The sequence below is a fragment of the Pleurodeles waltl genome, chromosome 9, assembly GCF_031143425.1.
Source record: "Pleurodeles waltl isolate 20211129_DDA chromosome 9, aPleWal1.hap1.20221129, whole genome shotgun sequence".
Taxonomy (NCBI): domain Eukaryota; kingdom Metazoa; phylum Chordata; class Amphibia; order Caudata; family Salamandridae; genus Pleurodeles; species Pleurodeles waltl.
Window position 1 is genome coordinate 903,416,042 of NC_090448.1, and position 27,218 is coordinate 903,443,259.

General features: G+C 43.7%; 1 protein-coding gene across 2 annotated transcripts in view; it reads right to left on the reverse strand.

Annotated features, from left to right (window-relative positions):
- The window catches only part of SYNE3 (spectrin repeat containing nuclear envelope family member 3), a 378,235-nt gene that overhangs the window by 283,988 nt on the left and 67,029 nt on the right, over positions 1 to 27,218 (reverse strand). For both annotated transcript variants that reach the window (XM_069208251.1, XM_069208252.1), the window contains exon 2: positions 8,187 to 8,303. In XM_069208251.1, the coding sequence (XP_069064352.1) occupies positions 8,187 to 8,190 (4 nt within the window). In that variant the 5' untranslated portion in view covers positions 8,191 to 8,303. The remainder of the gene's footprint in view (positions 1 to 8,186; positions 8,304 to 27,218) is intronic.

Below are 27,218 nucleotides of genomic sequence, written 5' to 3' on the forward strand. Positions count from 1 at the left end.
ACTGGATGGAAAATGTCTTCTCTAACAGAAAAAATAAAGATTTGACTCGGGAATGTAAGCGCAGAGACACCTCCGGTGAGAGGGACATACAGAACAGAGATGGAGAGGAAAAGAATCGATGGAAGGAGAAATGAGAAAAAGAGGGACAACTTTGCATGAGTTGGAGAGAGAACAAACACAATTCGTGACAAGGAGAGACACAGACCAGACAGAAAGAGAAAAAGAGTGGAGAAAAGTATGAGAAAAAGAGGGAGAACACAGAGAGGGGGGCTCAAGTGAGAGAGGAGGGATTGACACCCTCAGCAGAGCAGGCGGAACCGAGAAGACAAAATGAGCGATAAAAAAGGGCGTGAAAAAAAGGAAAAGATGGATAATGTCATGACAGAGGCCGGAGGAGAAAGTTCATGAGTAAGAGAGGAGTGAAAACGCATGCACAACGTGGACTTAGTAAAAGGTGTGTGCTTTGTGCATGCTTTGGGTGCACTGTGTGCTCCTTGAGTGGTGTATGTTTTGTAAATCTGTGCGTGTATTTGTGGGCTGTTTGTGTTGTGGGGACAGGTGTCATAAGCTTTGGTTTGTGAGTGCACGCGGCGTGGGGTTTGTATATGTATGCTCGGTGTACATGTCTGCGTCCTTCGCTCTTCGTTGATGTCATATGGTTGTGTGTTCCATATATATATTTAGGGATTGAGTGTGTTAGGTTTTTATTAACGTAGTGCACACTGAAAAACATAATGGCTTTTAGGCGCAGCCTATGTTGTTATTTTTTATTTCTGAATGTTGAGTATGGAGTGCATCATTGCGTGTATAAATAGATTTTGGTTTGTTGTGTTTGAAAACACACATCTCATCTCTTCGCGGCAAGACGAAAGAAATGTTAAGAAGCCATTGTCATTGTCACACAAGGTATAATTATGTTCGTTTGGACATACTGATGTCTTACTCTGACAAAAGCCGCATTGAGCCAGTTATTGGGCGAGGCTGACGCGTTAAAGTGTAGACACAAATGAGATGTCGCATGCCAAACCACCCATGTTTACAATATAGAACAGAAAGCTGCGCGGGTGGCTTCCCCCCAGCTGCCCTGGCAGGGTGCCCGCATTCATTTCCAGCAAACAGACTCACAGATCTCATAAAACATCAGCGTCTGCCAACAATGGGCCCTTGACGGAACCCACACCTACCGAATTCCTTACACGAAATCAGATATATCGAGCGCACGTGCGTTTCTTCAGAAAGGCTGTAAACCGTTCAATGAAATGTACCCGCTGGGTGAGTACGCAGCCGCTGCCACGCACGGGCCCAGGGGATTGAGACATTACGGAAGGAGACACAGTATTCAACCAGGCAGCAACTGCATAGTGAGCTCCGAGGGCCGCACCCATCACGAGACAATCGCAGCTGTAACAGCCTCAATAAATAAAACATTTGGGAAATTAATATCCATCAAGAGGGAATATAAAGACTGGTTACCGTCACCCGGGCAGCTTCAAGTGCCACAAATAAAATGTTTAACAGTGGGGTTGCATCAAAGCATAAAACACACTTCTTAATTGCTTTTGTCTAAATGAACAAGCATTGACAAAGCCAATAGGTCTGGCCTTAGGAAGCTGGTTGGAAAGTTTCTGCAAGGCCTTTGTCACACACAGACTATCAAATTTGGTACCAGAATGTATTCCATCACTTTGACCGTCCAAAAGTGTTGACCCTCTAAATTAATCTTGGACACTAGATGGGTTAGATTGTAGACAGGTCCAAACATCAACATTTCCTATGTATAAAGAAAAAAAATGTTTAAAAAAAAAAGAAAACAGAAAAGGGGATCTAAATTCCAATAAAGAGATGAGGTGTTATGGTATGTTTGATTCATTTTGGTAAATCCCTAAAATTAATATAACTACAATGCAGTATAATACATAAAGCTTCTATATATTTTGTTATGTTTGGGTAACATGCCATGACATATATATACACATTACTAGATGGAAAATATTAGCAATAAATAAAAAAAAAATGATGACCGCAACAAAGATAGTCTTGGTCTGAAATTCCAAGCTAAACATATATAATTCAAGGTTCTGAGTTGGACAGCCGTATCGAGGAATCTTACAATCTAAGAGCCTTGCTCCTAGACCACACCTCATACATTATATGGCTAGGTACTGCTGAGGCCTCCCGCCAACCCCACAGTCCTTCCTCCCAGGGGCCCAAAATCACCTTTAGACAATAAAAACACATCTTTTAGTTAGGGGTCGTAAACCCCTGGCCGTATTTTATTTTTAAACAAAAAATCATATATCAATCATCACATTTTACGCGTTAACCCCATCATATTTATAGCTTAATTTACATTTGTAGATGTCTAGCCTTAACAGAGTACTCTAGTACATCCGGTTTCCTAGCACTATCTAAAAATTCAGTTCCTGCATATACACTTTAGTTACTGCTGATGAGATCATGACTGTTTCCCATTGAGACACCCCAGTCCCTGTTCCACCCACAGCTAAGTGGCCCTGGGTAGGCCCTCCATATGCGAAAACCCTCACCCGCACCTCTAACCTTCAGGGTACAATCTCTGTGCAGGGGGTCTGCCTTCCCATCAGGATGCCTACCTAGGGTGCCCCCTTCACCTCCGACCCACACCCCACCCAAGGGCCAGTGCTAGCCTTGTGCCTATTGCATATACGCAGGTGGTTGGCCCTAGAGACCAGATGCCAGTGATCGCTTGCAACCCTTTGCACCCAAGGATGTCACCTTTGATTCCCAGCCAGCACCCCTTGGAGGCTTCCATGACCTTGGTCTCCGGTTCAGGTAAGAAAGGTAAGTCAAATTGCCCCACCAATCATGATCTCACCTGCCAAATTACATAAAATATTACAAAACAAATTTTCATGGCACAGCCATCCGCACTGTCAGGGAGGAACCTTGGTGAGTAGCATGTAATTAGCAGTTCTAGACAAGCTAAAGAAAAGCACGATAACAGCACAACAGGATCTGACCAATTGCCATGGGGAGGTGGGTGGGTTTTGAAAGTTTTTGATAGGGCACAGCAGAGATCCTGTTGCAGTCAGCGAGAGGGAGAGAAAGACCTGCTCACCGACCATGACCCCTTATATGGGCGGGGTCAATGTGCATGTTTCGTTCGTGTGGCCCCGAAGCACTAAAAGTTCTTCCAGGGCCACCCCAGCACATTCTCCAATGGCTGGGATTCTTGTCGGGATTCAGAGGAACGTCGTGGCCCCACCCTACACACAAGGTGCTCCTGGCGTGGCCGCCATATGTGGGCCCCCTCTTATGGGGGAGCCCTGTACAATAACAATGGTGTAAGCCACTGAGATCTAAAGTGATCTAAATCTCTTGCAATACGTACTACGTACAGAAAAGTAAAAATGCATTTCATACTCCAGACATGTGCCTCACAGGCACAAAGCCCCAAAATATCCTTATTTCTCTTTTAATCAAAACTTCTAAGGCAAAGAACACTTAGACATATTTTAACATAAAGAGTTTGTAAGTATGATGGGGAAGTAAGATAGCTTTCCACACACACTCTTACACTGCAAATATGCTGGATCCATTTAGGTGCCCAGTAATTTATTGCTTTCAACAATTTCAATCCAGTCTCAAAACCAATCACATACCAGTTTGAGGCCAGTTCCTATAATTCATCTTGGTTCAGCCTACATGTTTTGAAATCTCAGAAATATCAATGTCTTGCAAATGTGTGATTTCCATGGTTGGTGGTACACACTTTCCATTCTCAAAATGTCTTGTAGGCCACAGTGAAGGTAGTTTGCAGCCAGGCTGGTCCATAAAGCATCTTAAAACAATAGGTGTGACAGCAGGTTTGGTTATGAATGTTGATCCTTATTAACAGCAGATAAAGGCTTAAATGAGGCTAATAATTCAACCTTCTCAAACATTTGTTCTAGGGGTACTCATAAATAATCAGCTTTGGAAGAGCCCCATAACTCTACTCGAATACATTCCAGCTTGAAATGTGTTAAATGCAGCTGATCAAGGGTACTCTTAGAATTAAAGTTGTACAACAAGAAAAATACATTGAGTGCCAATAATGATCTTCTTATGGGCAAAGCTAAATATTACGACGACCAACATAAAACGGGTGAATTGCTGTTGAATTCTGTACAAATTATAAAATAATGCAAATTAAATAAATCCATAATTACTGACTTTGATAAATGTGTCTTAGATTCAGATAATACTATAGCAAAAATATTCAAACACTATTATAAATTCCTGTTTCTGAAAGAAAGTCATCCCTTACAGCCTACCCTTGATCACAGTTTAAAACATTTCTCTATTCAACTGGGTATTAATACAAAACTTGATGGATGGAAGGTTATATTACTCCATAAGATTCTTGTAAGGAAATGTCTCTTTTTGTATGGTCACCCTCAGGTTTCTGAACTAATGCTGCTGGTTTTTCGACTCTGAGAGAGCACAGGGACCTGCTAACCAGACCTCAGTGCCTGTGCTCTCACCCATAAACTGATATGCTAAATTGGCTTCTACCCAACTGGCTGAACTAGCTTACCTGTAAGTCCCTAGTAAATGGTACTTAGGGTACCCAGGGCATGTAAGCTAGATGGCCCTCCAGAGATTGCAGCACTGGTTATGACACCCTGGGTGTGACACGATTAAAACAAGACTCCCAGACCACCATTTGCAGGCTGGAAGGGCAGTTGTACTGCTGGTCTGACTCTCCCATTTAAAGCAATGCAAAGCCAGAATTCCCACTGGTATATGTGTAAGTAACCACTATGGCAGGTGTAGCGGGTCCTAAGGCAGGTTGAACCATATCTCATGGGCAGAATCTTAGATGTTCTGGTAGTAAAATCAGTAAACTGTTTACTATGGAAAAGCTTGGTTGCCCTATTGGTGAGTGCAGAGTTAGATGCTGACCACTCAGTCTGTGCTGACTCTGGCACAGTGTGACCAAAATGGGTCATCCAAGGTATTAAACAACTTGTTACATTAAGCTCGATCTGATTTTCAGGTTGAAATTAATGTAACAAGCTGCAGTGTGCAACGTTAGTAAAGTGGCCACTTTGCTGCCTTCAGTCACCTGCTCATACTGACTGCACATGGGGACCTGTAGCTGAGACAGCTTTCTGCCCTCCTAAGGAGACATGCTAACAACTTCCAGTAAAGGATACTATAGGATCGGCCCTGGAAGGAGGTGTCACCTCCCTCCTGCCAGAAACCACATGGGTGTTGGCCCAAAAGACAAGCTTGAAAGGGACGCTGCCTTTGAAGGCAAATGGTTAACACTTGGGAGAGGGGCAGCACCATTTTTCAGGCAGACAGGCTGTCACTTGGGACAAGAGAGGGGGAACCTGTTGCCAAACTGGTTTACCTGGGGTGTTTAGCCCCCTTGGTAGCACACCTCTGGGTTGGGCTAGGGATTTCCACACGTCAGGAAAGGGACCCTCCCATATCGGGAGTGGGAAGAATGGTGCATTCTGGGATGCCCAGATGTCACAATTGTCAGGAAGCGGTCATCAGTTGGAAAGGACCCTGGTAGACCATTGGCTACCAACCGCATCCTGCCCTAAAGGCATTTTCTAAGCATAAATAGGGCACACCTGACATGTGGGACTCAGATCACAACTGGACTGAAAGAAGGACCGAAGAAGACTACCATGCTGCACTGTGGAACATGCAAAGAGAGACCCCACTGGTGTGGACTGCACCTGCTGAACTTGGTGACTAGCAAGCAAGCAGGGCAGTTCCTGCTGTGTTGTGCTCAAGGAGAAGCCATATGTAGAGCCCTGCCAAAGCCTAGGGACTCCAAGGGACAATGAGCTGGCCTCCTGGTCACAGCACAAGGACACAACAGCTGAGAAGCCTGCTGAGGCAAGTTGGTAGTCCAAAGTCTTCAAGACACTGTCAACTATCGCCATGCAGCACCAGGGACCAGGACCTGATGAACAAAATTTCACCCAAGATTTCTGAGTCTGGGAGTGTCGTCAAGGTGCAGCATAGGTCCACATTATTCAGAGTTTCCATATCTCGTGTTGTTCGGCCCATCTGCTAACTTCCTGAATTTTCCGAAAGAGACAGGCAATATGGGGAGGCACTACACAGGCTTAAATCCTTTCTGCATCTGCAGAATTAGCAACCATAAGCACTCTTGGAAGGCAATCAGTCTTCAGACTTCTTTCAAGGATTTTTGCTATTGCCATTATTGTTTTAGTTTATTCTTCTCTTCAAGTGCATGAATGAGTTTGGCTACTATTCACTATAAATATGTTTTATTTATTTGTCTCATCATTTATCCAGCACCATGCACCAAAAATTCAATGTTCCATCTTCCCCTCTGCCAGGCAGTGCTCTACTTGTATCATCCCCCAATTTGAATAAAGTCCTTCTCCTTCCTCTGCTGATTCCGCTTTCAGAGTTTAAATAGCAGAGGCAAAGATGCGTGGTTGAATCATTTACCAGAGGCCAAACACGAACACCAGCAAACATAGGATCTCGTGCATTTTTAAACATCTGGAGTACTCCAAATAAATGACTCAACCACTAACAAAAACGAAAGAAAACAAACATTGGAAACCCTGGCTGCCATGGTAATAAGGTTTTACTTATTTACAAAACTGCATGTATTTTCTATTTTTAACCGCAATGCGTTATAATAAGTATCTGTTTTCCTTAACCAGTAGAATTGAGAGGGTGATCAACAAAATAGTTGCATTCCAGAATAGAAAGTGTGGGGTCCGTCCACAAAAGTATTTATGAGTATGGGAAGTAATACTACAGGAGTACTCTTTTACATATTCTTTCAAATAGTTTGTTTTGGCTCCAAGATGTTCAACTCCATATTAGCAACAGAGCAAACAGGGCAGCGTCCTAATATCTGTACAATCTCTATAGGAACAATCCCCGTTTATTCACATATTGTTCCCATGTTGGAAGTTTTGGAGGCCAATTCATAAAGGCATGTAAGTGTACTGAAAAAGCTATATATGAGTTCTACTGTACAGTACTCGAAAACCCTTTTTTGAATTGGGCTCAAAATACTTTTTTGGTAGCCAATATATTTCTCAGTGAGCCTCGAGACACCAAAATATTGTCCTTACAATATCTCAACAGTACATCATGACAAAATTACACTGAATACGAGAATTGTGTATCGTTGACTCAGTATTTGCATTGAGATTAGGTAGGTATTTTAGCGGCACAAAAAGGATTTCGACTTCCATGTCAGGTGATGACAGTGAGCCGAAGTGACATTTTGTGCAATGCAAAGAGATAGTAAATGGATAAAACGTGTGAGGAGTTATATCACGATGTGAACTTCACACTCTCTAATCCCTTGGTTTGTATTGTACTTGTGTGTGGTGCCTCCGATTAGGAATCATACTTTAAATGCTTACTGGCACTGTCACATGAAAAATGAGATTGTACAATTTATGGTCATTCTAGTGTTCGGATCATCCAGATCACTGGATCTTGTGCTTCTAGCGATCTGCTGTCATGTTTCTGATTTTTGAAGTCATGTTGTTAAATCAAGTTGGAAGTAGCTGAGCTCAGGTATCTGACCTGAAAATTGTGTTTTGCCAGCATCTGTACATCTCCTAGGCCTATGCACCAGAAAGCTTTGAGTGTGGTGCACAAAATATTGTAATTATTCCTTGACACCACAGGGAGTCAAAGGAGTGATTTTACGGCATGTTTCATGTAGTCTATTTTTCACAGTCCTGCTGCCCAGCTCCCAAAATAAAAATTCCAGAGCCCTGTTAATGTCAAAGTCCAAATAATTACAGCCTGATAGCTACATCTATCAAAGCCTGAATGTACCTAAATTATTCTGATTAAACTGTATAAATAACCATGATAACTGAAAATATATATTTCTTTAGCTTCTGTATTATGACAGCGATCACTGGAAATAACAAAATTACAGTATCTTCTTTGGGTTTGGTCTTCATTTACTGATATTTTACAGAGCATTTTAAATTTCATTGTACTCCAAACTCATTCATGCTCTATGATATTTAATCCTTAGAACTAAAAATGTAACTACTGTACACCTCTCTCGCCAGCCAAAAATAGCATAAAATCCCAGGGTTTTTGTAAGGCTAAGTTATCATCCATTAATACATTTTCAACTGTAGTCAAAAATCTTAGTGTAAGTCTTTGAAAACAGATTATCATACCCATTCCACAGCAAGGATGAATATGTGATCGGTCTTCCCACACGCCACTGGATGCTTACAGTAAGCCACTCCTTATTCCACAATGCATATCCAGGTTACTGCTGTTGTATGGGAAGCCTAAAAATTAAAAGAAGGAAAAGGTTTGAAATACTGTAGATACAGTGGAAAACATTCTCCTTGATGCTGGCAAATCAAGAACCCTTCTAGCAGGAAGTGATTAAGACACATTTATAGTGGTTCCCTGAGGCCATTTCATAAACCCCACACCTATGCTGAGAGATCCTCTCATGACAAAAAGGACAACCTGAAAATGTAAAACTGCATTCATAAAATCATCCAAGGTGTATGCGTTCAGGAATGTCAATGTAGGCTTTAAAAATCCCAGCAACCATCTGTTTATTAAATATTAGAAGAAACAACTAGTGTTTCCGAAGCACAGCTTCTTTCCATGTCCATTATGTAGTCGGGAATTTGAAAAGTCACTCTAATTGTAGCCTCTGTATAACACGCATTGGCGAGTAATGTCTGGCTTTATGTGCTAACAAACGTAAATACAGGAATGTTTAATATTGTTTCCGTGAATTACTCCTCATAATCCAGTTCCTTTGAGAAGAGACAAATATTTAAATCCTGTTATCCCATTTGTAACCTTTATTGTAACCATGTAAATCCTATTTAAACTGAGGGCCCTGAAAACTTGAGATGTTTAATAAATCTTTTCATTTCATCCCCGTGAAGGTAAGACTAACAAGTATGAGATCTATGTTATGTATTGTCAGATTCAGTTCACAATATAATTATGTAGCAGAGCTCAGTGGGTGAGGAGCGCTTATTTAGCTAACAACCTCCATTTTTTAAATCAGGAAAATACCTTTCAGTTTTTGGTATGGCATTTGCAAATATTTGCTATATTTCGTAAATTCACTTACTCAACAGGGCACTAGGAAAATAATGTAATTAATCATTGATGCCACGAGTAAAGGATGGCCATTATCTGAAACAATTTGTGCACAGTGAATTATCTTCAAGAAGAGAAACACAAAATCTCAGAAGTGAAATGCGCTGGTTAAAATAGGCTCTTGCCCAGAGACACCACTCCGTGGGCGAGGTCACTTAACGCAGAAGGACGAATGAAGGGCATGGGAGTTTTATCACTGTTTGCCTTTGTATAGCAGGAAAACCAAGATGAAGAGCGTGATGCTGGTACAGACTTGGGAGCCGGTCCATTACTTTAGAGAATTGAGCACCGCAGAGTAACCATAGCCCTCAAAAGTACACACCGACTATAACTTGATGTGAATGTTTAAATATCTAGTACAATTATCATATACACTTGTGCAAATAGCACACCTCGATTGTGGACATTATGAGGACAATAGGCATGTCTCAATGGGCGAGATAGTGGGATAAAGCTACAGTAACAAAGACTGACTTCAAGATGTCTGCATCACAACCTTCAAGCATTCTTCGTACCAAAACAATTTACAGTTTAAATGCCTCCAAGCTACCCAAGCACTCCAGTGCAATAATCAGCATCAGAGAGCCTCAAGTACAATTGCACAGCAAGGAGTAGTGTACTTCAACAGTCGAAACAGAGCACAGAACTACGAAAATAGTTGTGTGATGTGTGGAACTATTCACTACGGAAAAAATGATGGATTTCAGTTCCCATTAGTCCCCACTCACTTAAAAAAATATATATATATTTTTATTAGTTTCAAATAACATAGGGTTACAAGACAGTATCATTGCATCAGTGCAAGGGAAAAAATCACACGGTAACAGTAGGATACAATTTCTCAACTATAGCAAGAGAGATGTTATCAGATATCCATGTGTCTGTGACACCACATTCAATTGCTTTCGCTTGTGTATCTTGATGGGGTTGTGGGCCTATACTATATTTGAAGTATACATTGCCGCTTATCAGGTGAGTCCAGCCTTACTCCAATGTCCCCAGTCTATTATTTTCCTTCACCATGCAGTTGGCGGTTTCATCTGAATCAGGCCCTTATACAGGGAGTGTGGGGGTAAGAGGGCCCAACTGGGTGATGAAATGGGGAGAACGGGAACTATAAAATTTTAGAGAACTTTAAGTCGTGCTTGGTGCATGTGGGGCAGACCAGACGGCGCTCCTATCTAATTTCCAGTGAGATTACAGTTCCTATATCTAAAGGTGCTCATCAGAGGCCGGTGGGGGGGGGAGACAGGTGATTCAGGGTTTATATTCTTAATACTGGCTTCAGTGTGTAACTACTATAGGCATATCGGGTCCCTGAGTACCAGAGTCATGGCGTGATCCCCAGATGTTACCTGAAATCTCCCCACAAGATTATTTGATGCCCAGATGGTGGGAGTTGGGATTGGATTGGATGTCTGTATATGATTAATTGTAGGAACCTGCTATTCAGTGGTGGTACATGTGGTGGGCGTATCTAGTACTGGCTGGGAATTTTGAGCTGCTACAATACTTCCGGCTTTTTTGTGAGGTCAATGTATCTTCTAGTTTCCCTATGTAGGTGTCCCAAAGTGTTACCTCACCTCTTCCTCCCTGAGTACTTCTATCCTGTTCCATTGCACTAGCTTCCGCCGTAGCCCAGCGAAGCACCATTCGTAGCCAGTCCTGTACATCAGGAGGTCGGGATTCCTTCCATGACATAGCAATAAGGCGTTTGAACAGCGCTATGGCGAGGTCTACAAACTTCATATGGCATTTGGTCTGTTTGTTCCTCTTGGTTACCCCCAGCAAGCAAAGGTGTGGGTCTAATGTCAGATGTACATCTATGATTTCCGATACATGTTGTGTAATATGGGTCCAGGAGCTGCATATATCTGGGCATTCCCATGTCACGTGTAGGAAGTTGGCGTCCTCTTGACCACATCTGGGGCATGCCGGAGAGGTGTTTGGAAATATAATATGTAGACGGTGGGGGGGTCAAGTATGTTTGGTGAATATAGTTGAGTTGCGTATATTTCAGCATAGTATTGCAAGATACATATCTCACCCGTTCTAGAGTCATTTTCCACTTGTGGTTTGTTAAATCAATTCCTAACCCAGTTTCCCACCGAGCCTTACTGCGGGGATGCGGTATGTCCTGAGTCTCCCTTAACAGTACATATAAGTTAGAGACTGCCCACCTTTTCTGTCCCCTTGGTAAGATATAATGGAGTCCGTGGTGTATTGTGGGTTCTAGGGGGCCCGTCTGCCAAATTCCACCCACGACCGCACGCAGGGCCGCATGAACAACAAACTGTCCAGGGTCTAGTTTAAATGTTGCGCTTAAGTCTGTGAATGAGCGTAGATCCCCCTCCACATATAGCTCACCGGTGTGTAGCAGCCCACCTTCTCTCCATGTTCGAAAGTCATGTATTTGGGTAAGATCTCGTATCTGAGGTATTTCCCATAGTGGGAGTTTGGGAGAGTAGGGTGGTAGTCGTCTCCGATGGATATATCGAGTCCATGTCGCCCCTGCTGTACGCAGTAACAGTCCGGAGTCTTCCTTGTATCTGTCTTGTGTAAGAAGCCATGTGAGTGACCCCCCATCCCCTGTTGCATATTGCACCATAGCTCCTTCTATTGTCTGATTCCCAGTTAGCCAGAACATAATCCATTGTAGTCGTGCAGCCACATAATATCGCTCCATGTCTTGGATCGCCATACCGCCGTCAAGCAGTGGGTACTGCAGCACGTCTAGAGATATCCTCTTACATCCTGAGCCCCATATGAGTGCTATCAGTGTAGTACGGGCGGCCTGGAAGAAGGCCTTTCCAGGTGGGATCGGTAATGCCAGGAACAAATAAAGCAATCTAGGGAGTATCAGCACTTTGATAATAGCTGCTCTACCCATAAGGGAGAGGGGCAATCGCGTCCAAAAGGGCATTGACCTACGTATTGAAGCCAATGCTCTGTTATAGTTGCCTTCTACTAGGTCTATCTCTGAGCGGTGCACATCTATCCCTAGGTAACGGAAAGTTCCTGTGGTCCATACCAAGCGCCCACCGTCAATCGACCGGTTTAGTGTGTCACCGGTCTCACGTAGGGGGAACGCACAGGACTTACTCCAATTTACTTTAAGGCCCGACACTTCACTAAATTGCTCCAACAGTGTGAACAACCCAGTGAGGGCACAGCCAGGTTCCCGGAGATAGACTAATACGTCATCTGCATAGATAGATGCAATATGCCACCGTCAGTCTACCTGCAATACCCAGTCTAGGTCTTTCGTTCGGAGGCGTGCCGCTAGAGGCTCCATGGCCAGGGCAAAGAGTACTGGGGACAACGAGCAGCCCTGACGTGTCCCTCTCTGGATGGGAAAAGTGCTAGATATTTGATGACCAGTACGGCCTCTTGCTTGGGGGAGCAGTATAGAGCAGCTGTATCCACTGCAAGAATCAGGGGCCTAGCCCAAAGCTTCTCAGTGTCCACATCAAGTAAGCCCAGCCCACTGTATCAAATGCTTTTTCGAAGTCCAAAGACACCGCCAGTGGGTGCCCCCGCCTTAAGAAACTGCATCTATGATGTGGCATAGCCGTCTGGTGTTATAGTAAGTAGCTCTGTTCGGCACAAAACCACTCTGGTCAGGGTGAATCAAGGTGGAGAGCAGAGGCAGTAATCTATTTGCTAGTGTTTTACTTAGGATCTTATAATCTATATTAAGCATAGACAGGGGTCGATATGAGCCCACTACCAGAGGGTTCTTACCAGGTTTCGGAAGTACTACAATAAGGGCTTTATTTAGCGAAGGAGGGAGTTCCCCTTGCCGAAATGATTCCCTATACATTTCTAGTAACCTGGGCACAAGGGTGGTTCCGTATGCAGTATAAAACTCAACAGGCAGCCCATCAAGGCCTGGGGTCTTCCCTCTGGCCATCTGTTGGATCGCTAGTTTCACTTCATCTAGCTGTATTGGTTGTTCCAAATCTTGTTTCTGTTGTTGTGTCAGGATAGGTAGGGGGAGGTCATGTAGTATTGGGTGCCCGTGGAAAGCAGCAGGGCCCGGCGGTGTCTTATACAACGTTTTGTAGTATTGTGCAAAGGTGTCATTAATTGCCTCCTGTGTATTGACCACCTCCCCTCTGTCATTCCTAATCGCTCCCACTACTGTGCGTGGTATTTCTGATCGCAGCAACCAAGCTAACGTTCGTCCCGGTTTGTCTCCCTCCCTATGTTGTTGAGTCAGATATGCTTTATAATCTACTTTTCTTAGCCTGCTCAACTCTTCTCGGTATTGAGAGCGCTGAGCTGCCAACAACCGCCGTGCTGAAGGATCGGATATAGCTTCCTTTTCCAATTGATGTATCCCCTGTTCGAGAGTTAAGATACTGTGTGTGAGGGTCGATTTCACTCCCCATGAGGTGGAAATACATTGGCCCCGTATAACCACTTTCATCGCATCCCATTCTATTCTAGAGTCTTCTACCAATCCCTTGTTATGTTGGAAATATTCTGTGATAGTGCTGCCTATCTTAGTTCTGTATGCCATATCCTGCAGAGCTTCTGCACGTAGTCTCCATGTTGGAATTATCGGTTTGGATTGACCCCATCCAAACACGACTTTAAGAGGATTGTGGTCAGATAAGGTCCTACCCAAATATTCAGATCCTCGAATAGCGGGCCACATGAGCGAGTCACATAAAATATAATCTAATCTTGTGTGTATTTGGTAGCCTGGCGCATAACAAGAGTATTCCCTATCCATGGGGTGTTATAGTCGGCAGATATCATGTTGATGCATAGATTGTGACCACTGTTGAAAATGTCTAGTGGTTTGCATCCCTGGAATGTTCGTTAGGGGAGGAATCGATCAATCTAGTGTGGTGTTTTGAATACAGTTAAAGTCTCCTCCCACAAACTAGGAGCGCTTGGATCTTGAAGCAGTGTCGGATAGTTTGTTTAAAAAGGGCCCTTGGGCAGTGTTGGGACCATATATTGAAGCCAGAGTGATGGGGCGACCATTTAAGTGGCCTTCTAATAGTACGTACCTCCCTTCGCGGTCAATGTGTGTCTTACCTTTAACGAATGGCACTTCAGGCACTATCCAAATCAATGTGCCCCTGGCGTAAGCTGAGTATCCTGTGCCATAAATTTGGCCCCTCCAGCGATGACCCAATTTAATTTGTTTCCCCTGAGTCACGTGTGTCTCTTGTAGACAGGCAAAATGTGTCCGGCATCATATGAGATAGGAATATACCCTATATCACTTAATGGGATTACCCATGCCTCGGATATTCCAAGTTAGCATATTAAACTCTGCCGCCATTAGTTACGAGTGAGTGTGTCTTCCTCTTATGTCCTCCCCCTCGCCTCCTACCCCCCCATCTGTCCACATCCCTCCTAGTCACCAAGCACTTAAAAACAATAAGAACATGTAGAACAACTCCCTGAACCCAGGCTTGATCCGTACTAAGCATCATGCCAAAATACCCTAGATATATAACTAGCTTAGAAAAAGAGCTGTAGTGGTTACTTATCTGTTCGGTTAAGGCACTGTGCCTACGACCCCTATTTCCGGGGGGGGGGCGACAAGCATTGTGTTCCAAGCGGATATTGCTTTGTAGACCCTGGGGTGATATACTGTAAAGGTCGCCTCGAGGACCCAATGAGGTTGTGCGACTTTGGAGATGCATGATCTCGCGCTACGGGGGTCCGGTGTCTCCAGCAATCTTATTAGTTCATAGCCTATTGATTCTTCAAAGGTCGTCTGCCATGCGTGGAGTTAGTGTTGCGCCTTCTTCCTCGAGTGAGCCCCGAGAAGGCGTGAGACTGTCTGTGTCACAGGCGATCAAGGGATTGTCTGTTAAAGCAAAAAAGGGGTTGCTGATAAACTGTGACGTTTCTTTTATCGCCTTTTCTTGTTCCCGAGCCGCTTGGGCCCGAGATGGTCTCGCTCTGCTGCACTTGCGCCTGCGTCGTTTAGTTTGTGGAGTCAGCCAAGTTGCTTCTTCTATAAATTCCCGAGTTGGGTGCATTAGTCCCTTTGCGTGCAGCCAGGTCCATACATCCTCTGGTGAGTTCAACATTCGTGTTGCCTCACCATCAATCACTCAAAGTTTTGCAGGAAATAGTAATGCATATTTATAGTTCAATTCTCTTAAACGCTGTTTCGCCTTGACAAAGGAATTGCGTTGTTTTTGTACTTCGGCGGTGAAGTCTGGATAGGCTGAGATCTCTGCGTTGTTGTGTCGCCATGGTCCATGTGAGCGGGAGAGCTGCAGTATGGCGTCTCGATCGCTGAAATTCAATAGTCGGCGATTATAGGTCGTGGAGGTGCACCCGGGTGCAGCTGTCTGCCAGGTACACTGTGGGCTCTTTCAACAGAGAAGAATTACAAAAAGTTCGGTATTGGGGCCTTCTACTTGTTCAGGGAATCCTATCAGTCTAATGTTGTTGCGGCGGGATCTCCCTTCGGCATCTTCAGCCCGTCTGTGTAACGCAGTTATGTCCAGTTGTACTTGCTTCATTTGGGTTTGTAGGTCTTGTATTGTGGGGCAGAGAGTTGCAAGTGAAGATTCTGCTCCTTCTACTCATTCCGTTAGGTTATGGTGGTCCGCTCGGAGTAAGTTAACCTCTGTGGCTATTGTGTCAATCCTAGTTTCCAGTGACGGTTTTGTGTCTAGGATAGCTTGAAGGACTTTGTCAAATTTAGTAGAGTGTAATTTAAGCGTGGCATCTAATTGTGCTAGGGTTTCCAGTGCTCCTCCCTCTTTCAAAGATTGGTCTGGGTCAGATCCAGCATTTTTAGAGCCCTTAATTTTGCCCATCATCATCTGGGTTCCAGGACTCTGTATCTGTATCTGTATGTGGTAGTGACAAGGAGGCCTTTGGAAGGTGTCTAGCGATTCCTGTTAGGGCGCCGTAAACCTTAAACGAGGTATTTCACTATCAGTCTAGGTTTCCGTTTGCCTTCTCCTCTATGAGGCAGGTCCTTCCAGTAAGTATGTCTTCGTGGTTAAGGTCATGTACACAGGGATACCTCTAATTTATACCTCTAATTTATAAGGGGGGGTTTCCAACATAGTTCACCCAACTTGTATACAGTGCCTCAGGTTCCCTTTTGGAGGGTGCATTCAAATTTGGCTCCGTTCAATATTGGTACGCATCAATGAACGGCTCCCGTATCATTGACCGTAGTTTATGCTATGGGCTGCCGTCAGTATAGCCCCCAGGTGAGCACCCACCTCGTTGTTGCGGATCTGGCTTCTTCCAGCGCTCGCTTCCGTCGATCCGATGTCCTATGAGAGAGGCTCGATCTCCAGAGCCTCTCTGGTCTCTGTCACTTTTCCTTCCCCGTCACTGTGAGTGTGGCCGTTTGTTTCACAGCACCAGGGCCCTCCACTAGATCACGTTTCGATCATCAATCGGTAGGTGGAGTCCTCCCGTCCTCAGGTCCGCCGATGTCTCCAGAGGCCGACTCGGTCATCCAGTTTGTGCTCCAAGATCAGGGCCCAAGGTGAGCGTCTGTTTCACCGCCGCTGGCCGGGCAACATCTCGGTTCCCAGTTCCCTGTGTGATCGTCTATGTGTTCACTTCTTCCATCTATCTGGCATGCTCTGGAGGACCCAGGTTCAAGTGCTCCCCAGGTCACAGCTGCGGCTTTCCTTCCTACACTGCCTCGGATATGGCTGCCGATCGCAGAGATACCAGTTGAATCTTCCCGGAAGTCCCCTCGGAGTGTCTCTACGTCTCGGATCCTGGCCATTGTTATATCAGGGTATGCTCCTCCGGGGCCTCTGCGGGGTCTTCCCGTTTTTAGGTCTACTGGTGTTGTCTGAAGCCGACTCAGTCCACCCGAGTCACGCTCCAAGCTCAGTTCCCAAGGTGAGCGTCCGTTTCACCACCCCCGCACCTATGTCCGGGTGCGGTCACCTGCACCACTGTTGCTGGTCCGGCAACTTCTCCGGCACCCAGTTCTCGGCGCCATCGCTCGCGCAATCGCACCCCTCTCCTATCTGGCACGCTCCAAAAAACCCAGTCCTCGGAGCCTCTTAGGCCTCAGTAGCGGCTCCTCTATCTCCGTTGTCCCGGTCACAGCTGTCGATTACAGAGGCATCAGCCGCACCCCCGCTGCATTATTTAGGTGTTTTCCGTTTCTCGGGTCTTGGCCATTGTCGTGTTAGGATATTTTCCCCCGGGGCCTCTGCGGAGCTCCGATTCAAGCGTCCGCTTTGGCGCCATCTTGGCTCCACCCCCCCATTATTCCCCACTCACTTCATACACGGTTAAAACGATATTTGGAGCTTCAAAAGTTCTGTACAGCTCTGTAGTTGTTAATACAACTCCAATGTGCTGTGAGCCACAGGGCTTTTGCAAAGCGAAGTTTAAACATAAGGAACAAGTTACTTACCTTTGGTAACACCTTTTCTAGTAGAATCTCTAACTGCAGATATCTCACCGACCCACAGTCAAATTAAATTAAATCAGTAATCAAAATCTATTAAAAGATATACTACTTTTATGAAATGATTGGTTTACTGCCAAATGGCCTTTTCATAAGTGTAGGCTGGTGATATCTGACATTGGTGGGGCATAATACTTGCTCTGAATTGAGAGCAATGGCAGTCCAACTTACCTGTGATGTAAGTTGAGGAACAGGTATATTCTTCTGCAGGACCAGTTCTCCCATCCTTAGTGATGTTCACTCTAGAGAGCCAAGCGAATGAGAGGCACAGTGGAAGCAAGGAGAGAGTGGAAGCAGGTACTTGTTTTAACAGATACTGTTAGAAATTGGGCCTCTAGTTGGCAGAGGTAAGCACCCTGTCCAAGTAGGAACCACAATCCTAGTAAGGATAAGTCACAACACACCCTTAATTATCCAGTGTTCACCATTTGGTAGTTTGGCACAGAGCAGGCGGTCTTATCTTAGAGGGCAATGTGTAAAGTATTTGAGCAATAACTCATACAGTAACACAGTGAAAACACCAAAAAACGTACTCCACACCAGTTTAGGAGAATAGATAACATTTACCTGAATAAAATAAGACCAAAACGTCAAAAATCCAATATGCGCAAGTCAAGACATCACTTTTAAAGGTTTAAATGAGTCTTAATCCTTAATAATCAGTGTTTGTATCCTTTTAACACAGGGCACCTGGGGTGCATCAAAAATAACGAAGCAAAGGGTCAGCAGAGGAGGAGATGCATTGAAATGTAAGGCGATGCATCGGATTTTGTAGCGCAGCAAAGATGATGCTCTATTTCTTTCCACTCTACAAGGCAATGCATAGATTTTCAGAGGCGCAGCCTTGGTTCCTCACTGCGATGAGGGGATATTTTGAAGCTCAAGGATGATGCGTTGAAAATCCAGAACATGCTAAGGAGCAGGTGCTGCGTTGATCCGGTAGGCGATGTGGCAATTTTCCAGCCACGAGGCAGGCGCTGTGTCAGTTTCTGCAGTCGTTTCATTGATTTTTCGGTGCACAGGAATTTTGTTCTCATTTGTGAAGTCTTTGTTGACCCTGAGACTTCAGAATAGGAGACAAGCTCCATCCAAGCCCTTGGAGAGCACTTGTGGAGGAAGGCAAGAGTTTTTCCAGCAGGGTCAGGGACCAGCTGGAAGCAGGGCAACAAGCAGGGAAGCAGTCCCTCAGCAAAGCAGTCCATTTGGGCAGCCAGGCAGCCCCTCTGACAGAGTTCAGTTGCAGGACCCAGTACATAGACCCAAAAGTGCATTTGTAGTGGAGAGAACTTCAAAGAGTGGTTTTGAAGTGCACAAGTTCCTGTTTCAATCCTGCCCTGTCTGCCAGGAGCCCTGTGGAGGGGGGGTTATCAATTATTTGTGTGGGGGCAGGCCACTGGCCTTTGAAGTGTAAGTGAGAGCCCTCCACCCTTCCTGCCCAGGGAATCCCATCTGTATGCAAATAAATGCAGATGAAGTGGATTGTCCTGTGTTTGTGGCTGTCTGGGTGCAAATTACAAGGGAGCTATCAACCAGCACAGACCATACATGGATTGGAGACAGGCTGTAAGGCATAGATTGCAGTAAGTGCAGAGAAATGTCTACTGTCTAAAAGTGGCATTTCTGAAATAGTACTGTAAAATACAACTTCACCAGTAAGTAGGATTTCTTACTACCATTCCAACCATACCAAATATGACAAGTCTATTTTCCTCTCAGATCAGCTATTACCACTTAAAAGCATATAATGGAATCTCTAATGCTGGTCTATGAGAGGAGCAGGCTTCACAGTAGTGAAAAACGACCTTGGGGAGGGGGGTTTCACTACCAGGACATGTAAAACTTATAAGTACATGTCCTGAGTTGTACGTACAATGCACCCTGCCCTAGGGGTTACTTAGGACCTACTTTATGGGTGACTTTCATGGAAGAAAGGGGGGGTTTAAAGCTTGGCAAGTAGTTTTAAATGCCAGGTCGAAGTGGCAGTGAAACTGCACACACAGGCCTAGCAATGGCAGACCTGAGACATGGTTAAGGGGCTACTTATTAGGGTGACACAATCAGTGCTGCAGGACCACTAGTAGCATTAAATTTACAGAACCTGGGCACATGTAGTGCACTTTACTAGGGACTTACTGTTAAATTAAATATGACAGTTGGGTATGAGCTAATGTTACCATGTTTTAGGGAGAGAGCACATGCACTTTAGCACTGGCTAGCAGTTGTGAAGTGCACAGAGTCCTAAAGCCAACAAAAACAAGGTCAGAAAAAGAGGAGGAGGAAGGCAAAAGGCTTAGGATGACCCTTCAGAGAAGGCCATTTTCCAACAGATAAACTGTGTGTCCAGTGTATCTGTGTCTGTTTGCTACATGTGATGTCACAGAGTCAACAGCACTCAAGCCTATTATGCCAGACCACATAGTAATAGACTGTCTCGCCCTGCCAAGGCTTCCTACATAGGATGCCTAAAAGACCAGAACCACTTTGATATTGATAGACAGGTCTGGGCTGAAAGTTAAAGCATCCAAGGAACCCATCAGTAAATGACAATTGCTTTCCATCAGCTAGGAATGTAGCGAGGAGGCCCTGAGGAATGGCAGGGCAGAATTAGGGTAAGCCCTGGTTTAGCCAGCAAAGTTAAGAAGGATGGCAGCAGAGTACTAAAGCATTTGCCAGTGATAAGTTCCTCACTGTTTGACTCTCACTCAAGCGAGGGTCCTAAAATGATAGCCCGGTTTCCCCAATTTTCCAATTACTATTATAATATTATAATAGTAAATAGAAAATTAGTTGTGTTTATGAACCAGGAAATTGAGTGTGCTCTGCCCAACAGCCCAAAGTAACCAGCAACCCCTGCTTTCATGTAAAGTAGCTGCGCTTCTACAAGTGGACTCAATAGATCAGGCACATGTGTGCATATGTGTGTGTTGCACACCATGTCTTTCAAGCTGCATGTGTCTGTTCAAAGATCCTCTTTTGTTTAATTAGTCAGAGTCTTTGAACTATGTCGGGAGTATTTTGATCCTAAGGCTTCTTGCTGCTTATGTCCAGTGAATGAGCTGGTGTATGTCTGCAGGTGTATGCGCTTAAGTGGTTTTGTCATAAAATATATGTGCCTGTTCCCTATCCAGACGTGCATGCTTGAGTTTGCACATATGTGCATGCAAGTATGAGTGCATGTGCACATATGTATGTATGTATGTCTGTATGTGGTTGCCATTGTGCGTGAGCCTTGCTGAAATGTGTGCAACGGAACACTTTTTTGGTATGCATATAGATGCTTACCTCAGAGTGAATGAGCATTGTTGTTTGCATATTACTGAGTATGAATGTCCGTGTGGTTGTGCACAGCTGCCTCACATATGGTTGCATTTTTACTAGCTGGATAGTGTCAGTGTGTTTGGATAATGATGTCTCTTGTAGTTTCTCTGTGGAAACATGTTTGTGCATGTCTAAATGCTAAAACGTATTGGCATGTGCGTCTATTTGTGACTTTGTGTGCTAATCCCATTTTCACAGGGATTTCTATAGATTCAACACAAACCAAAGGGAAAAAAATCAACATGGGCTTATACACGGGGCTGTTGCCAATACTTGCCTACTTAGATTAGTTACCGCATGGCATCTGACCAGGCAAACTGTACAAAACCAAATTTGGATGTGTCCTCAAAAATTCAAATATTCAAAATTTGAGTTAGAGGAGAATGCATATGGCATTAAAATAGTACATTATAATCAGTTAAGAAATCGGAAGTGAGCGCATCACAAGAGCAACCCTAGATGCACCAGACATTTCTGGTTTGGTGCACCAAAGGATATTTGCATCTTTCTGAGACTGCAAAAAGGAAGTAATTAAGAAGATATGTAAATCACATTGTGAATGAGTGAAATGTCGAGGGCTCGAGTATTTGAGTTAAACATTTCGTCACAAAGGAATTGGTTAACTCAAAGGTTTACCACACGGAAAATCCTAAATCACAATTTCAAGCCCAAGCCTTATCTGTGGAAAGTATTTGCCTTTGGAGGATATTTAGTGGAAAATAGGAAATACTTTTAGGGTTTACGTCTAGTCCGTTGTGAGAGAGGGTGTCTCTGCTCTGAAATAACAGGTGAGGCAGTTGGTCTCTGGTAGGTTCTAGAGCCCCGGAACATATCAGATTGCCTTATTTATAGTGCACTCAACCCATCAGTGTCCACAAAGCAGGAAACATAGGTGCAAACATAAGCATCAGTAAATGAACAACCATGAACTAGATAATTCGGAAGGGAAGCATCTGTAGGACAAAACATGACAAATATGTAATGTAAGTACAATACTCTCTTACTGCATGCCCTCGGTGTAAAGTAAAAGGTGTAGTTCATAGCATAATACAAGCACTGGCAAAGCCAATAGTTCTGGCCTCCAAGCAGATGCTATAAAAATATAAAAAAGGAAAAAAAAGGAAACATGCCACCACTGAAACGTGACTAATAATAATAACAATAATAATAAAATATACTTTTTTTAAAAGAACTATTCAATAGAATGATGTGTGCTTCCTTCCTGTCAGGTGTACTAAGAACAGATTTAAAAACCCATATTAGTTTCACTGGACATCAAAGGGAAATATGATTGTTATTGGTGCAAAGAAACACTAGTATTGGTAATGAATTACTGTAACCTGAAGACAGTTTGAACACACAAGGAGGACTAAAAAATAAAAAAGGATAAACAATGGGAAAAAAATTTGGCAAAGTAAAGTATAGGCAAACCAGCCTGGGCACTGAAGTGCACCTCTTTTAACGTGGATGTGTGCGACTGATCATAAAAATGCTACCACTTGTGCATGCTGAATGTTGCGGTGGACGGAAGCAAAATGTGAATGACAAATAAATAGACCCCTGCGTGACGAAGGCTGGCCTAAACCTCTTTAAGTATGAATATCAATCACTCAATCAATCAGGGTTTGATAAGCGCGGCTACTTACCCGTAAGGGTCTCAAGGCACTGGGGGGGATCGTGCAACGTCCATCATTGAGATGGTTTTTCAAAAAGCCAAGTCTTCAGCACCTTCGTGAAGTTGAGGAGGGGGTAATCTGTCTGAGGTGGGGCGGGAGGGCGTTCCAGGCTTTGGTTACAATGTACGAGAAAGATAGGCCCCCTGTTCTTGTTTTCCTGATGCGGGGTACTTCGGCGAGGGACAGCTGGGCTGATCATAGGGTCCTGTGGGGTACGTGGAAGTTGAGTCGCCTGTTCAGGTTGGCTGGTCCGGTGTCGTGGAGGGCTTTGTGTGCGTGGATGAGGATCTTGAAGGTTATTCTTTTCTCTATTGGGAGCCAGTGAAGTGTGTGCAGGTGTTGTTCTTTAATACTATTTTAACACACTAGGCTGTTGAGAAAGCTGTAGCTGCCTCTAAGGCATACATAAAACCAAATGAATAATATGTGTTAAATTTGTCCCGAACACCACATTAACTTTTTAACTGATAATTCATTGTATGTGTGAGTGTGAGAAAAAAGTTTGGACAACACAATGCATCTTGTGCCCATATAGGCTATGAAAGTTGCTCAAACAGCAACTATCAGTTTGTTTTGTAGACTTCATTCCAACCATTCATTAGATTATGCATATTAATATTGCTGTGAGACAGATGTGTTGCCATACAAATAATATCATAGAAACTACAAGATCATTGAGTTAAACACCTATTTTAGGAAACTTTCTAGAATTCATTATTAAGGTACAAATTGCAGCCCATATACATACACCTAGCAAAACCACTGTTAGTCAGCATGGCTCTGCCAAGTCCATTGGCAAATGTTTTGAGTAGGTAAGCAAACATCACGCCTTGAAATGAATGTGGACTATGTCAAACCTTTCAGCACAATGCAACACGTTGACGATTTTAATTGTGTATGCATATAGATTAAGAAAATGTTGAAAGGCAGGACTCTGAGAAATCAGATTTAATGTAGGCATATGCATTATGATGCATTTTGTCTACAATCGTGTAAAGAACAAATGCAAATAAAATGAACTGATATGTGTCAGTGCATGTTTGAAAAAACCTGGTGGATGTATGCATACATGAGAAACTAGCCGTACATGCACAATGGCATGGCGCTGTTGACATATTAAGAGTTGTGTACTTTAGCGAGATTAGAAGAAAGGTAGAGACAGAAGCAATTTCACCACTACACAGTACCCTCTTCATGCCATGTGTACAATAAACCCAAATGTGAAAACGAATATCACAGATTTGTAAATTGTTCCAAATTAAATAAACAGAAAGAGGACTGGACTATGAGTAAAAAAAATCTACTTTCTTAGGTTGCTTTCTTTGGAAAAAAAGATGATTAAGCAGTTCTGTTATCTCATATATGCCAATTAATATGCCATATCTCCTTTTGAAAAGAGATCCGTATATTCATCTCTATGGAACAGCAGGGTGACACCGACTTACAATGAAACCTGGATGCTCAATCGGCATTAGACAAATTTTACAGTGAGAATTGAGTAAACTATAGAATAAGTGTAACACAAATTCAGTGATTTTTAGCCATAATTAACATTTTGAAAGCATAACTGGAAAATGTGCTAGATGTGTGCATCACTAGTGGGTATACCTTTTTTAGAGAAACTGTGTTTTATCTTCGTAACAGAATTCAGCTTACAACACGACGCATAACACCTTTGTTTCCAATTAAAGATGACACATTGAATAAACGTATGCTTTGTCATGAGTAGAAGTAAAATCCATGTGTCTCTCCTGCAACGATTGCCTTACCACATCTACTATCCTCGATAGTGTATGTTATTTCTTCTGCTGCCATGTTTTTTTAGCCCCACCAATGTCCTGTCAGTATCCAAACTCAGTCTCTCCACTATCAGTGTATGGTAAAAGGTAAAAACTTTAATCAAAGTCCTGGCATATTCAGATCCCCCTTCCTGTACAGATTGCTCCCACTCGAATCTAATGACTTGTTTCAAGTCTATCTTCCGTCAACTATAATCTCCTCTCCACAGCCCAAAAGAAGTGCACAACGTCCCTTGCAACGCTCAAGAAAGCATGTATTTCTGTTGTACCAAACCAGTGCATGTGCCGTTTTCATGGTCCAGTGCCCTTCATCCTCCACATCACATCAGTCTAGCTACTCCTCATGACTGCTGGAGAGTAGTCTGCCGCTCACCCTGGAGAGAGTACATATGAATGTCCCTCTGACCATGTTCTACTTCCCAAAAATACACACAAGATGTGCCCAACCATTCCTTCGCCTCTTCTCTGTGCACTGTCTTCTTCACAGTTCACCCAGTGGATGTCCTACGACCCCTCTCCATTGAGGATGTAGCATGTCCTGACCACCCCTGCGACTGCATTCATGCTGCACCATTATTCCTCGGGGGACATAAACTATGCAACCTTTAATGGAGGGCATTTAATAGAACACTTAGTATTAGGGGTAGTAAATGTAAGCCACATACAAATAATTGAAGAGTAACAATAAGGAAGTATTAATTCTGAGCCAATGTTTGTCCTAAAAAGGATATATATGGAGTCATGTGCAAATGTAATGTTTTCTTGTTTTGAAAGGTTAGCTAACCACCCACAGACAACTGTTCTTCTTGCAGATGGACTGCCAACAAGAACCGTATTTTTCAAATTAGAAGAAAATTGAGGCAAGCCTTCAGCCTTATTTACTACATAACTTGCTCCAGAGGTTAGGTTTGGGGTGTGTACTGACTGACTTGCGGTAAAGAAGGCACTGGACACATATCAAAGGGGGAAAACAATTCCAAAAATAGAGCTGAAAAAACAGCGAAGACTGATAAAGACTACAAGCAACCTTGCAACCACTTCCTCTTTGAGTGACAGATTCAAATTCACCATGAGGGATTTCTAGAGCTGCAATGCGATAACGGCGGGAGGGGGAGGGGGGGGGGGGGGCTGGATTGCTTCCCCTTCTTTTCTTTTTTTTTTAAAGCTTTTGAAGAAGATCTTTTCTGTGCCATGACATGGTCCACGTTTCCAGGACGGCAGAGTACATACAACCGGGCGGAAACTCCTTTACATGATACAACATCAGCATCTTGAATTTAATACCAGCAGAGACCTGTGGCTCCATGTTTCCTGTGATGAGTAAGAGAAGTGGCAAAGAATCGATATTTCGGACCATCTGGAGTTTATTTAGCTAGAGTGCGCCCTTTAAATAAACAAGACATTTCCTACATATAGTTAGAAAAGTACATGACATTTACAAACCGTAGCAAGTCCAGGAAAAGTAAAACTAGTAAAGTTTATGAACCCAGTGCATTTTGCAAAACTGACTTTGTGCCGTAGAGCCTCCTGCCCCCCAGGCCTATCCTCGTATTAAAGATGAAACCCAAATCTCAGACTTTGAGCAGGCAGCAGGAGGAACATCCAAGGACTAAAAGCTAAAGCGTGATTGACAAGAGCCTAAAATGAAGATTCTTCTCCACCACCACCCCTATGAAAGGCTTTAGGATTGCGCATAGGACACAACACCGCATTCCACAAAAACATGAAGGCGGAGGTCCATAAATATGTTGATGGTTATCAGTTTAATTCTTCTGTGGCATTGGCATGCATTGCCTCGAACACTGTACCTCACAATATTCTAGACCAGACACGTGTAAGCAAAGCTGGGGCTGCTCAGACCAACTATATACAGGGCTGGTTTCCAACATCAGTGCAGTCCAAGACAGCTTGTATTGTTATGTAAGAGCATGTAAGGTATTTGTAACATGCCTACCATTTAACAAATCACCTCTAGGCGTCTTCACCTATTGCCTGATGACATGGGAGGTGATACTACAGTATGCATGTTCTGAGAATCATCAATCAACTCACTGCTTCCAAAATGTCCGCCCTTCCTTTCCAGTGTCAAGCCACTAAGCATCAGCAAGAACGATACAACAGGCTCATAGATAACTAACTAGACTGTCAAAGCATTTTTCAGACCTGGTGCATCTTTTTGTCCAATTTGTGTAGTTTTGGCGTCAAGCATGTAAGGTTTAAATCCTATGTTTGTTTACTTTCATTTTTTCGAATGTAGCATCTATTATCTTTACTCCATCACGCCAGTTCACATCTGCTCCTGGCTAGGTTGGCTCTAATTTCCTGCATTTGGCAGTCTTTTGTTTGCACCCCGTGTACTGTTACCACGGCACTGTGCTGCTTGCTGCAGAGGCCTGCGGACAAGATTGCAATGTCACCATTCGTTGTGAAGTCTTTGGTGCAACACTCTAATATGCAGCGGGATGCTGGTGAGGCAGGTGCTGCATGCGTCAGACAGAACCCCATAAACACCCCATTGATCACTACACAGGATACCTTTCAGATTTTGACTTCATTCTGTGGAGCTTGTGAAAAGAGAAAAACTCACCACATAGCAAAGCAAACTATACTATGTCTGCCTAGGGCATCCACACTCGGAGTCAGCACCACTGATCAAACTCTGCTGCAGAATGGACAACTACTGGACAGCTTCTAGTTTGGACTCCGCAACTACGTACACAGCGTTGTCAACTCGCTAACCAGACTGAACTAGCTATAACTCTGCCCTCTATCACGCACACTGTTCTCATAAATGTTGTCATCTCGGATGTCATGAGTTTCTGCTATAAATGCTATATTTTA